Source organism: Sardina pilchardus, chromosome 13 (assembly GCF_963854185.1).
Source record: "Sardina pilchardus chromosome 13, fSarPil1.1, whole genome shotgun sequence".
Lineage (NCBI taxonomy): Eukaryota > Metazoa > Chordata > Actinopteri > Clupeiformes > Clupeidae > Sardina > Sardina pilchardus.
This window is the reverse complement of record NC_085006.1, coordinates 547241-562177: the sequence shown is the minus strand read 5'-3', so window position 1 is coordinate 562177 and position 14937 is coordinate 547241. Positions and strand designations below refer to the sequence as shown.

At 39.6% G+C, this 14937-nt stretch overlaps 1 protein-coding gene across 1 annotated transcript in view; it reads right to left on the bottom strand.

The window, feature by feature from the left end:
* zc3h4 (zinc finger CCCH-type containing 4) overlaps positions 1-14937 on the bottom strand; it is a 112984-nt gene that overhangs the window by 67896 nt on the left and 30151 nt on the right. Inside the window, exon 5 of the mRNA XM_062553038.1 lies at positions 3800-3951. Within this exon, the coding sequence (XP_062409022.1) occupies positions 3800-3951 (152 nt within the window). The remainder of the gene's footprint in view (positions 1-3799; positions 3952-14937) is intronic.

Genomic DNA, 14937 nt, shown 5'->3' with positions numbered 1-14937 from the left:
CAGTCTTAACTCAGCGTCCAACCTGATAGACATGCCAGTTGTACCATTTAGGTTTAAGCCTTCTTCTCACAGTCGTTTGTACAGTACAAGCTACATTGTTATCACTCTCATCATTGCCATCATGTTTGTTGTTAGCAAGCTAGCTAACGTTATATTTGCTATATCATTTCCTCAGCCTACCTGTTGCTGCATAGCATCATTCGTTTCACTGTAGGTGAACTTCAGTAGGCCTACTAAACAAAGTGTCAGCGCTTGCAACTCGTTTGAAGTTGGCAACTTTATTTCAGTCTATATTATTTTAATAAATGAAGAGTTATTTTCCAAAATACTATCCACAATTTTAATGCATTTTCATAAATCACTTTTTAAATGTGGGTTTCCAAGTAATTTCAATGGAACTGTAGGCTAATTGGGTTATTGTTATTCATCTATTCTTATTGTGTCATACAGTATGTTGTCTTTTTAACTAATACAATGTTTTACACAGCAACCTTTTTACATTTACATGCAATGGTAATTCCTTCCATGGAATTACATTTTCTAGTTTGTATTGTTGCTTTATTTTTTCTTCAGTGACTGTAAGTGTACAGTACTTTTTATTGGTGTACAGATTTTTATTTTTCTACACTTTACAGTAGTAAGAACTATAATTTTGCCATTTTGATTGACTTGTTGATTGACTTGTCACTGTAACTGAACATATAGTACATTGAAAGAAAGAAATATTGTCTGCAGCATCAGTTTTGTGCATTGCTTGATGAGTTTATTGTATATTTTCTCATGAAGAAAGTCTTGGGTTCATCAACATATTTTTGTCATCTAAATTATCCTAATGCTCTCAAACAATGAATGAATAAGATCCATATATTGGAAGAGGGTTTTAACAGATGTTAAATGTATTGTGTTGGTGTGTATAAGTTGGAGACAGTGTAGAATCATTGAAAGAATGTGTTAGTTATATGAGAACAGTAAGAGGTTTTTATCAATTTGTTTATTGTTTTGATTGAAATATTCAATTTTGCTAACAACCTGTTGTGTTCTGCTAATTTGGTGTGGTGTTCGGTTAATTGTGTGATGTGTTTAGACAAAAAGCGATGTAACGTCATTTAGATAGTTGTTCGTACTTTGGCATGCAAAAAAATAAAGATGTCACTTCAGCTGAGATTCGAACCTTAGTTTCAGGAGTAGCAACCCAATCACTTACCCACTACACTACACTCCATTGTATCAGAGCAGGATACTGCTAATATTTGAATGACTTGTTGTGGTTGCTAGGTAACGGAAAACAAACTAAAGATTGTATTTCTTGATTTTGCTTACAAACAGACGGTTTTACGCGTTCACTGAACAAAGTTTATGGAAATTTAGCACCACTTTCCCATCTAAAATATAGTTTTAATAATCCTAACTTGTTAGATTTAGGACTTAGGTAGGTCATCTCCTGCCAAGATGGTCCCGCTATGTTGGATAGCACGCATTTCAGGTTTGGGTGCAAATAATCACTCCGACAAATTAAATAGAAATGTACATGCGTTATTGATTTTACATCAGGGTACACTATTTTGAGTGACAATATAAGTTTCAGACCTTTGCTGGGAGGAAATTTTAGTAACAGGACCCCTGAATTTTAATTGAATACCGCTGTTATATTATATACAATTTAGGGCTGGGCACGTTAACGTGTTAATATCACGTTAACTCATCTATCATTTAACGCCGACAATTATTTTATCGCGCATTAACGCAGTTTTTATTATTTATTTTATACTGTAAAAGTCTGTTGCTCACAGGCTGGTCACAGGCGTCTCATCACGCATTGAAATGCCATAGCCTATATTCACGAAATCAGGAGATGTGCAACAGAAGTGAGAGCAGGCACTGGCTGCAGCAGTGCAAGTGCAAGTCACATGATCACGGTGCACGTTGTCACAGGCATGTCTAATGTTTATGTTTTGCGCTGGATTTGCGGCTACGGTGTTCAATTGGCATTGATAAGTTAAACAGTCGTTTTTTCCTACATGGTAACGTTGTTGTATGGAAAGAAAACATTAGCCTTGAGTATTTTAATATTCAGTTGTAAACAAAGACATCTTCCTATGTAGCCCAAGCTGTAGATGGACTGAAGTTCACTCTAAATATCTAATTTGATCGATTATGCTAACCGTTAGCATTTCTATGGGATTTCTCATAGACATTAGCCATAAGCTAACGCATTAGTCTCTATTCTGTAACTTGGAATGATAGCCTACGTGACTGCACTCTAACAAAACATTGAAGGAAATAACTGAAATGTACTCTGTTGTTCTGCTTAGTTTTACAGTAAAAGTTTGAAAAGAATTTCAGCATCAGAGTTTCCCTTGGGAAATTGGTTAGCCCTATATCCATCTATTCTAATGTAGCTGGTTGACTTCATCATTACCACACACACAAGTGGGGGCAGAATTACAAATGTGTCATAGAGTGACAATGCATTGGTTGATTTGGTTAAAAAGTTACAGGTTGGTAATTGATTATAATAGTAATGTTGCTACTCAGAAATAATGACCTGTAAAGTAACTCAGACTTCTAAAAAACATTTTTTTTAAAGGATATCGACTAATTATCGTTATAGTCAAAATCACAAAAAATATCAAGATATAATTTTTTGCCCATATCACCCACCCCTATAGGCCTAAATAAAGAAATAATTTTGACATTATACCAGGGTAGGCTTATTACAACAAGTATTATGGAAATATCTACACGCACCAAAAAAGTGTGTACAATAAGCTTTAAATTTGTATTTCTTTTGATTACATTGTTTAAGTTGAGATTTAAACTAAATCAATTATTTAACTGCTACTGTATAAACAAAATGCTGATGTTAAATGTTTGCAGAAAAAATGCTATGGCACTTGCGTTCATATGGCAGCACATTTCAAATAAATATGTGCCATATATTACTTTTGAATTCATTATTGAGTTTTGCATATAATAATGCGATTAATCATGATTAATCAGGGAAATCATGCGATTAATCGCGATTAAAAATGTTAATCGTTGCCCAGCCCTAATAAAATTAAATATTTTTTTCAGTCTACAATGGTTAAGTTAAGACTGGTACAAAAAAGTAGTACATCTATAAAATGTTAAAAGTGGTGTCATCACCATAGGTTATTTGCTACGACATTCACTTGGATGCTGGACGGCAAGAATCCGCTTTGTGCAATGTTTTAAATTACGTTGCTTGTTGTTCCTGTCCACGTTATCTCCAGTGGTTCAGTTTCACTTGCACAGACGCACACATACATTGAATGAGCACCCACATCACTACTTCCTAATGTGTTGCCTCTTTATATGATAACACTAAATTAAGAAATTATTCCTAGTCTGGAAAATGTTTACTTTCTTTTTCTTTCGGTTTGCGTTTCCTTTCAGTTGTGCCGCAAAATTATCCGCTGACCAGCAATCTCCTCGATGAGGAGGCCCTAACTGCAGAACATAAGAGAAGCTTAGGGAAGAGAATACAGTCCATTGTATTCATGCGTCTGTCTTCACAGAAAATGACACATGTCTTGGTGCGCGTACATACATTTTAAATAAATAAACCATTATTTTCTTAGGGGTGCTATGGCCAATCCAGGGGGAGCTGTAGCATCCCCTAGCTCCCCCCAGGCGCCGGCCTTGCCTCTGATGGCAACCTGCACAAGCACTGAATTTGGAGATGAGGGGGTGGGGGAGACAACATTCTCCAAATTTTTATTTTGGACTTCAGTAGTTAGAAACAATAAAGCATCCATGACAGGACTATTATACTAACCTCTAAATCGTCTCCATATGTGCCTTCATCATCATTGTCTGCACCCATCTTTGCCCGTCCTCTTCCTCTGTTTCCTCCACCACCTCGTCCACCACGGCCCCTCATACCACCCCGCCCACGGCCTCTCTGGTTTTTAAGTCTGCCTTTGCCCCCTGTCAAGAAAACACAGTTGTGAACCCCAAATTATTATCCTTGGACATGGCAAAATCAGTCCAGCCAAAAAATTAAGACTTGCTGTATTGGGTATCCTAAATGTACAGTTATTCATCTTTCAAATCATTTTACAACCAAACAAGAGATAAGCATACCATGTTTCAAGCAGTCTGCTAAAGAAAATTAACTGTATGATTTATTATAAATGGAGAGTAACCAGATTTTTAGGTTTCTGGGATTGATCATTTACATGGAATTCACTTCACTCCCTAATATCCATTCCTACTGGGAAGCCAAGTCTCTGCAGGGATTGTGGGCCAAATAGTTTGTCATATAATCTTTGTAAGGCTCTGCATGTAGTAGATCAAGCTACTGTATCACTGACTGTATAATTTACTTACATACAAATAAATGGTTTATTCCTATAGCCTAGGCCAAATAAATCTAAACCATTGTTCCTGATTTCATAATTAGTTTTCATGCACATTCATGCACATTCATTTATGCTGTTGGTGAGAAAGAGAATGTGAATTCTGTCAACATTCTAAATCCTGTTTCCGGTAGTAACACTGACCAATAAATGTATCATAATTTTGAAAGATTCAGCATATTCTAATTCAGGTTTTTTTTGTTAAACTATGTAAGTTTTTTAGCTTAATTTGCCTTAACTGATCAGCTTCGGAATTATTAGGGGCCAAGCAGTGAAGCTGCGAAGGCACCTATGGTGTCTCGTAGAGTTCTCATTATAATTAGGGGCCAAGCAGCGAAGCTGCGAAGGCACCTATTGTTATTGTTAGTTTTCTTATTATTATGCCTTCCGCCATTGGAGTCAATGGCAGCCCATAGAACCGACTGGTAAAAAGTTGTGAAATTTGGCACAGTGATCGGGGACAGTCCAATGATTCATGTCACCAAGTTTCATGTCGACCCCTCATACGCTCTAGCGCCACCAACAGGTCAAAGCTGGACGTGCGTTCACGCACGTAACTTTTGACCCATTGGTCCGATTTTCAAAAATCAGGTATCGTTGGAATCCTTGGACCTGCCCGAGTTCAACGCACCCTATGAAGTCATTTTCCGCCATGATGGATTTTCCGCCATTTTGGATTTCATCAAAAACACTTGAAAGCCTACTCCTCTCACAAATTTTGTCCGACCGACACCAAACTTGACGTGGAGCATCCACAGAATATGTTTTGCCAACACATTGCTTTTTGTCTCCGGAAGTATTACCGTTCGCTCAAAACAGCGAATCGAATTTCGCGTCGAAGCCGCCAAACAGGAAGTGGGCTCATATTTCAGCAACCCTTGCACGCATCAAAACCAAACTTAGTACATACACTAGGGACCCCATCAGGAAGACACTCAAGAAATTGATTTGGCCGCCATATTGGATTCAATCAAAAACACCAACAAATTTCCATAGGTCACAAATTTCAACCAATCCTCACCAAAATTAGCACAGACCATCTTCCGACCATGTCTTGTTACTGTTTTGATTTCTGTGAAAATTGACGTTAGCGTTTGCCTGTCGCAGCCAATCAAAATTGATGGCAAAGCCGCCAAACAGGAAGTGAGATCATATCTTAGCAGCCTTTGCATTTATCAACACCAAACTTAGTATATGGACTTGTGACCCAATCTAGACGATGGCCAATAAATTTGGTGACCTTTGACCTATGGGGTGTGAAGCCGCCAAACAGGAAGTGAGCAAATATCTCAGAAACATTTGAATCTATTAAAACCAAAATTAGTATATGGACTCACGAACCGATAGTGAGGACGCCCAAGAAATTTGGTGACCTTTGACCTTTAGGATAGCTGCAATTAGCAAAAATGCCAGTTGGCTTGTAGCTTTTGACGTGTTAGACATGAAACTTGCTCTGACTGCTTACGGCTTTATGTCTCATTGCAGCATTGAGCTAACAGCGTCGAGTTGCCGTGGTTACTCCTGCCTACTGCTTGGCCCCTTCATTGCTGCTTGCAGCTATATTTCTGACATGGAAGTCAATGGCAGCCCATAGAACCGATTGGTGAAAAGTTGTGAAATTTGGCACACTGATTAGGGCCAGTCTCATGATTCATTTGACCAAGTTACATGTTGGCAGCTCAAGCACTCTAGCGCCACCAACAGGCCAAAGTTGGACGTGCGTTCATGCGCTTAACTTTTGACTCGTTGCTCCGATTTTCAAAAATCAGGTATCGTTGGAATCCTTGGACCTGCCCGAGTTCAAAACACCATATGACGTCATTTTCCGCCATGATGGATTTTCCGCCATTTTAGATTATGGCGAAAAAGAAACTAAAGCTTCACAGGTCACAAATTTTGTCCGATCAACACTTATCTTGACATACATCATCTTCAGACCATCTCTTATTCACGCATTGCTTTTGGTCTTCGGAAGTATAACCGTTTGCCCATAACAGCCAATCGAAATTTGCGGCGAAGCCACCAAACAGGAAGTGAGCTCATATCTCAGCAACCCTTGCATGTATCAAAACCAAACTTGGTATGTAGGCTGTGTCCAGAAGTCAAGCGTGCACGCTGGGCAGTGTGCATTTTCCGGAAGTTACGTCAGAATAGACTGTCCGAAAGTCAAGCGCTCTCACTAGTGGGTACTTCGTTTGGCGTGATTTCCAAGCGTGCATCGATGCATCTTTTTTGGCCTCAGATATCCCATAATCCATTGCACAGCGCAGGTCAAGCTCCACACGTCATGCAAATCGTCAACACACCCCCCTCCCCGAGTCAGGTGACGCCAACTAGTTAGTGCTGTCCAAATGCAGGTAGGGACGCACACTGAGGAGCAAGCTAACTAATACGCTACTGGGAAGAAGGTACTACCCAGCGTGCACGCTTGACTTCTGGACACAACCATGGACTCATGACCCCATCAGGAAGACGCTTAAGACTTTTGGTGACCTTTGACCTCTTGGGGTCGCTCTAATTCAAAAACATGCCTTTTGGCCTGTAGCTGCTGTTGTGTTTAGAATTACAATGCACTAGTGGTGTCTGGTAAAACTGTGAAAGATCCTTATGTCAACAGATGGTAACTTGTGACCTCAACGTAATTGAATCGACCGCCATATTGGATTTAACCAAAAACGGCAACAAGATTTCGCAGCTCACAAATTTCATCTGATCCTCACCAAAATTGGTACAGACCATCGTCAGACCATGCCTTGTCAGTGCATTGATTTCTGTAACAATTGACGGAAGCATTCGCCCGTCACAGCCAATCAAAATTGGTGGTGAAGCCACCAAACAGGAAGTGAGCTCATATCTTAGCAGCCTTTACATCTATCAACACCAAACTTAGTATATTGGCTGTGTCTGAAACATAAGTACACACGCTGGGCAGTGTGCATTTTCCGGTAGTTACGTCAGAATAGACTGTCCGAAAGTCAAGCGCTCTCACTAGATGGGTACTTCGTTTGGCGTTATTTCCAAGCGTGCATCGATGCATCTTTTTGGCCTCAGATATCCCATAATCCATTGCGCAGCGCAGGTCAAGCTCCACACCTCATGCAAATCGTCAACACACCCCCTCCCCGAGTCAGGTGATGCCAACTAGTTAGTGCTGTCCAAATGTAGGTAGGGACGCATACTGAGGAGCAAGCTAACTGAGACGCTACTGGAAAGAAGGTACTATCCAGCGTGCACGCTTGACTTTTGGACACAGCCATTGACTTGTGTATCAAACAAAACCAAATGGTTATTTTACTTATTTCGGGTTGAATGATGGCCGTCTCGCTTCCCCCTAGCGCCTCTGAATGGAAAAACCATGCTTGCAAGATGGCTAATCAAATTTCTGTCAAACAGCCTTGCAATCATGCTCACGAAAAGGTAGACTGACCGACTGAGGAGTGTTACACACATAAATATACACACTAAAGCTGTAGGGGAAGTTCTGCAGAGATACCTGCAGGCGTAAAACGAGCAAAAACAAAAAGCGAACCAGCAAAGAAATCGCCAAACCTGCATAGTTTCCCTTTAACCCCTTCAGACCCTGCGCCCAATTGGAATGGACATGATGTTTGGGTCTAAACCAATAAAAGTCTGTCATTTCACCATTTAAATAATGATGTGTTACTGATTGGATGTTGATGATCCAATCAGAATGCATTTATGACCTTTAACTTGATCTGAGAGCACTTCAGACGTCAGGCAAGACAAGCATGGCACTGAAGCTTGACAAGAGAAGGAGTAAGGTGTTTTTACCCTCATAAATATGAATTTATGTTTATGCTAGACAAATCGTTAGAGGGACACTTCACAGATTAGCATTAAGCTTTGTATCTTTAGAAAACCAGTCATGTTTTTGAATGGTCATGCATCATTCCCTCAGTTTGCCTTGAGATGGGAGAAATACAGATTTTAATGAAGCCCATGAATAGGACTTCCTGCTTCCAATGATGTAAAATGATGATTTTTACATCATTGAAAGCAGGAAGTCCAACATTGAAATCCGTATTTCTCTCATCTCAAGGCAAACTGAGGGAATGATGCATGACCATTCAAAAACATGACTGGTTTTCTAAAGATACAAAGCTTAATGCTAATTGGTAAAGTGTCCCTTTAAGGGGTACCTGAAAAGCGTTATATAAAACCTATGTATCATTATTGTTACAGTGCATGAAAATGCACTGTACTGTTATTCCTAGACTTCTTATTCCTCTTATTATTATTCCGCTTACCACTTTTTCCGTACGCAATTTCTCTTCAACAGTTTAACTTAGAAACTTCATTCAAACTCTGTAACGTAGGTCTTCTAATGGATTAGGTTGCTATGACTTTTCAACTTTGTAACTTTTATACTTTTTAAACTATAAATTAAAAACGATAAAAATGTCCCCATAGACTTAACATTGTGATCATGACATCATAGAATATGCAAATGTGAACCACTCAGAAGCCTGCGTTGTACACAGAGGCGGGAGTAACAAAAAAGTCAGAAAACAATGGCGGCGGCCCTGGGGTTCGTAACTGAAAATATTAAATGTGAATTAAGGTTTCTTGACCACTTTTAATGGTTTATTTTGATACGGTTTGTTGTTTATATGCGACATAAATGTGTTCAGGGCACACATATCATTGTAGGTTAACGTAAGCTCTCTAACGGTAGAGTTAGCTTGTTAGCTTGTTGACCCATTATAACCTATTGAAAACACATAGTAACTAAATCGCTAGCCCACTGAAATGAACTACTATCGTGTTTCTGTACAACATGACTTGTTGTCAACATAAAAACATTGAAACGGATTGTGTATGCCACCTGAACATACTTGGGCTAGATAAACCACTGGATATTCTGAAGCACTAGACTCTCGCTAACTAGCAGGCTATGTAGGCAACAAACAACTTGGACTGGTCCGAGCTTGCTTCTGCCATTATAAGTCCACATCTGGCAGCACATCTGGCATATGTGTACGCACAAAGTGCGGTTAACATAACAAACCAAACGATTTCCGACTAAAACAAATAGCCTAACGTTATCAAGCCAGGCACAATTGCTAGCCTAGGCTACGTGAATTAAACGCAGACCACGAGAGACCTAGATAGTTAAGCTGTAAATAAAGCTAACTTCACTGAATCAATGTCAACTCCCGGTGTTGATCCCCGTCTTTTGGCAGGCGATTAGGCATAACATTGTCTACCACCGTTAATAGCCTATTGTGAAACTCATAGCCTGCTTCATCTAAAGTTAGGCTACAGCCAGGATGAATATTGTAATACTCCAGACACTTTGACACACTTGAGGGAAATCTCCCGTGCTTTATTTATCAACCAAGTAGCCTAGCTTATTATATCACAACCGAGTTGCTGTCTTAGCCACAACTCACGCTTTTAACAGAGCATTATTTCACGGACTTCTCTGTCCAACTCCTTCACTCTCCGACTCCGACCTGCTCAGCTCAAACAAACACACGCAAACACACGTACCTAAAACTCCACCCCTAAGTTCCCCTTAAAGGGACACAACTATTTCAGGAACAGGTAACAGAACACATCACACACAATAAAGAGGATATCACAATATGATATCAATGTAATTCGGCTACACAGCCTGCCGAAATGACCGTTGAATTTGTTTTATCAATTTGAAAAATATAGACCTAATCATTCAGCCAATAACGTCGGCGTCGCCTAACTGTGATTTTTGTGTGCAATGCACACCCTAGCTCTTCTACAGTCATGATAATGCAATACAATTATGATGTTTAACGTAGGCAATGTGAGCCTGCATGATAGACAGTAAAAGAATGACCTCAGAAGATTTCACCATTTCTAAAAAAGTACATTTATCCACGCATATTGTCTACTCAAATGATCTCTTGCTGTGATCCCTCGTGCTCTCATCCTAAATTGCAGAGTTTATTGTAGCAAAAAAAAAAAAAAACAACCATTCATGGTTTAACCTAACCTGACTTTCGCCAGATCCTGTAGTTCGCTGTCTGCTTCACACAAGGATCTGGGACTTCTCGATAGGAGATGTATTTCTGAAGGCGGGTCCTTGTAAAACATCCTCGCATGTGATTCGATAAACCACTTGCCTGTTATCTTGAATGACGTGCTAGTCTTCTTCAAGCTCTTGCCAAACCCGGTCGGTAGAAGAGTAAAAACATCCTTGCCACCAATAAATGTCTTCAAAACTATTCTCTGTTAATCTTTTAAAGAATGAATACTCGATAGATTCGACAAAACGGTTGAAATAGCAGAATCAATGTCAGCACAAGACTCCTCGCTGCGTGCCGCCATTGTTATTTGAATCAAACACTCGCTTCGGCGCTCCTGATTGGTTGCTTATTTTTTGATCACTGGCCCAGGGGTTTGGATTGCCCTCGCGTCCAGACCCTTGTGTGGAGCTCAGCGAAACGCCTCTGGTGGAGCATGGCGGAACTACAAGGGTCTGGCGAGAGTCAGGCTAGGTTTAACCATGCATGACTTCATATCACAACATAATATCGATAAAATAAACTAAGCCTAGTTTGCCTTTGGACTGTTCAAGAGCTCCATGCTGGTGTGTTATCTATATATGATCAGTTTGGAAATTGTCCTTCTGTTTATCAACACTCATGTCTGATTCAATTACCACCTAGGAACCTCCACCTAATTTAGCAACCTACATAGCAGAGTAACCACTATGAATACCCTATGATAAACCTAACAGCTATCTCAATTACCCTTGCAACAATATAGAAATCATCGCAATCACCCTAGTTAACAAAGACCACTTTCCATTCAATTCAACTTTCCATTTCCACTTTCTCTCCATCCATTTACTTCCAACTATGTATTCCTTCATTAAACTGTCCTCCTATCAACATCCATTAATCTACCTATACATCCATTAAACTATTTGTCTATCAACATTCATTAAACTATCTGTCTTATCAACATCCATTAAACTGTCTACCTCTACACAGCCCTTAAACTATGTCTATTAAACTATCTGCCTATCAACATTTATTAAACCACGTCAACCTAGCAACCATATATGTCTTAAGGCCTATTCGGACGGGATTAGTTTTATGGGGGGACGTACAGTAATGCAGGTTTATCATATGACCTCTGTAATATAAATGTCCAATTCGGACGGGACTAGACATCTCTGTCATTTTACTTGACATGGGAGGAGTAACTACGTTTACGTTCTGCCGTCACATCTTCGTCGCTGTGCACGTGATACTTTGCGTCAGGTACGTGCGGCATTTTCAGATTTGAAAGACTACAAGTTGGTTAAACTAGCAAACGTTAGCTTTATGTTATGCCATAAGTAGTTTGAAATGGCTAACAATATCAATCTAATAGGCAAACTAGCTAACGTCCTATTAGGAGCTACACAGCATGTCATGTTTTCATTCAGACTATGGTGGAATTGTTTTCCAATCAGGATGTGACGAAATATTACAGACATCTTTACAGAGGGTCGCGTTCGCACGGGATCAATATTACCTAAGGTAATTTCTCCGGACCGTTTTACGGAAGGTAAAAGTGTCTGTAAATGTCACCGACATACTCCGTTATGTTTACTGACATGGCGCGTCCGGACGGGACTACATTACCTGGTAATTATTACTTTACCTGATGTCACCCCATAAAACTAATCCCGTCCGAATAGGCCTTTAGCAACACCTAACTCTCAATTACCTATTTATAGATCAGTGGTAAATCCTCATTCGCTCAGTTTTACCCCATCTCTCTTTTTTTTATATTATTTGTGTTAACCCTCTAACCGCCCAAGGCGCCGTACGGCGACAAGCAACATCACTGATTAAAACAGACGGTAGATCCGAGTAGGGTGACAAATCGCCTTTGTACTCTCCACCACTAGTTGGCAGACATCCAGAGCTTCGATTCAAGCCCAAATTCGAGTAAAAAAGTTTTCAGGAAGTGCCTGTATTACTCGCGAGAAACAAAAAAAAAAAGACGCATTTCCTGTTTATAACGCGGAAGTGAAATGCGCGATCGCTATGCACAAATTGAAGCAGAAAAACGGCAAATGTTAAAAAACAAAGTCGTGTGTTATGAAGTCTTGGGTCTGCCATTCACCTACTCTGATTCTGAAGGAGAATATCTGCCTTTTGGAGATTATGATCGGTCGTTCATTGGCAGTGACAGTCAAGATGCGTCTGTGAATGGAGGTGGGTCTTTGCGTGTGTACGTCAATGTTTACCTGCAGCAATGTTGACCAAAGGGTTCAAATAAGCATGGTGTGCTTGGTGCCAGTGATAATCATGATGATAGTGTCTGTAATTGACATGGTACAGACAGCAGGTCTAGTAAAAATAGGGCTCTGAAGAACTACAAAGTCATCCGCGATAGGAACTGATTTGACCAGGCTACTTTATTATATAGTAACATAGGGATTGTGGTAATACTAATAGTTTACTATTGTTGGTTTACATGTGTCTGTGGTCCTGTTTGTTTGTTATGTCGGAGAAATTGCAAAAATCAAAGTAAAACTGCTCAAATGTGTTCAACAATCAGTATTTACTGAAATGTGCATAATTTGACGCTATTGCCATCCTGCGACGTCATAATATGCAAATTAGATGAGTAAATTTACTCCCTTTATAAACTTTAGTTCATACTTAATGATTTTCACATTTACAGTAGGACTTTATCTCTGACCACTTTCAAGCCATGGCCTTTTGAATTTTTTATGCAAAAATAAAAAAAACCCGGGCGGTTAGAGGGTTAACTACAAATTATATTGTACATTTCATTTTTGGCATTTTCATGCACTGGTAATTCCTTGGAATTGCATTTCTAGTTATTATTATTATTTACATGCAATGTACTGTTCTCACTGTTCTTCTTCTTATTATATCTTCCGACCAAAATCAACGGTTAATAACGCTAAAACCACTGAACCGTTTCACGTCATTCAAACACTCCTACAAAGGTCTTGTAACGGAGATTTGACGAATGTATTTTTCACATTTGTGAACTTTATACTTTTTGAGATATTTACGATAAAAGAATTAAACACTCCCATAGAGTTAACATTGAGACGCTTTGGCGGCAAAGATGTATTGTTGCGTCAGTGCTCATTAAGCTGTAGGCCTACAGCGGTTACAAAGATCCTCCGCTCTGCTTTAACCTTCTCTGGCTGTAACACTACTGACTGACTAGAAGAAGCAATCTATAGTTGATAGCCTACCATGTCACAGAACGTTATCGTCTTCGTCTTGTCTCCTGCAGTACTCCTATCTTGATTAGCTTATATCGTTACAGTAACCGGTTAGCTCTGGGTGACGTTATCCATAGTTAAAGACAATCAAACCCTAATGTTAACGTAAGCACTATATTTAATGACAATCAAACTTAAAGGGATAATCCGGAGTGAAATGCACTTTATATCAATTTTTCGGACTATTGGGAGTACATATGTTGAGTTGACACCAAAATCATGTCATTCGGATGTATTTTGAGAAAGTTCGAGTTCACCGTTTTTAGCCAAACCGCGTTAGCCTGGAAGTGAACCGGGCATGTCCTTTCGTCGCTACAAAGCGCTATTTTTATACCTCTTCTACTGTTCCAAACAACACTACACTTACGTGGTAGTGAGTAGAGGGTCCCTAAAGCCAAACCGAAGTATCCCCACGTCTGTATGTGGTCGGATAGAGAGTCCAGAATGAATTTAATCGAGTCAGTACCTTTCCGGAAATGTCGCTGCTGCAGCTGGCAACGCTTTAACAACACTTTATTAACATTTCCGGAAAGGTACGGACTCGATTAAATTCATAGCGGCGAAAGGACATGCCCGGTTCACTTCCAGGCTAACGAGTTTTGGCAAAAAATGGTGAACTCGAACTTTCTCAAAATACATCCGAATGACATGATTTTGGTGTCAACTCAACGTAATGACAGCCAGGCAATCATTTAAAGGGGCTTTCGGTACCATTCACAAATTAAAAACCCTTTGCTAACAGCTTATGGTACATAACTAATAGGTTAATCATACACTTGGAAACACTTCGAAGAATAAAGGTACTAGCTCATCATGTCATATGTTTGTGTACATAACAATATCCTACCGTAAGCTAACTTTACATTTAGGCTATTATATAATTTCCTAGGCCTACCTGTTGCTGCATTTCTAAGCAGGCAAAAGGTATAACTATATTGTGTGGCGGAATAATATTGGGAGCACTTAGACTCTGCGCAGTAATATCCTCACTCCAAAGTGAAACTGAAAGTGCAAGAGTGAGGCTATTACTACGCCACACAATATAGTTATCCCTCTTACCTGCTTAGAAATGTGCCACGTTTTATTTTGTCTCACCATACTTGGTCGTGTGACTACTCATGTAACTGTATTTTAATAGGGAAAACATGGAGGTGTTTGGTCGCTTCTAACTTCATCTCTGTTTGGATCCTAATGAATAGAAATCACCAGGAAAAAACAGTTTGATTCTATCGTTTTCCGTTCTTTAGTAATCGTCAGTAGAACATGGGTTAGTTTTGCCAACAAATG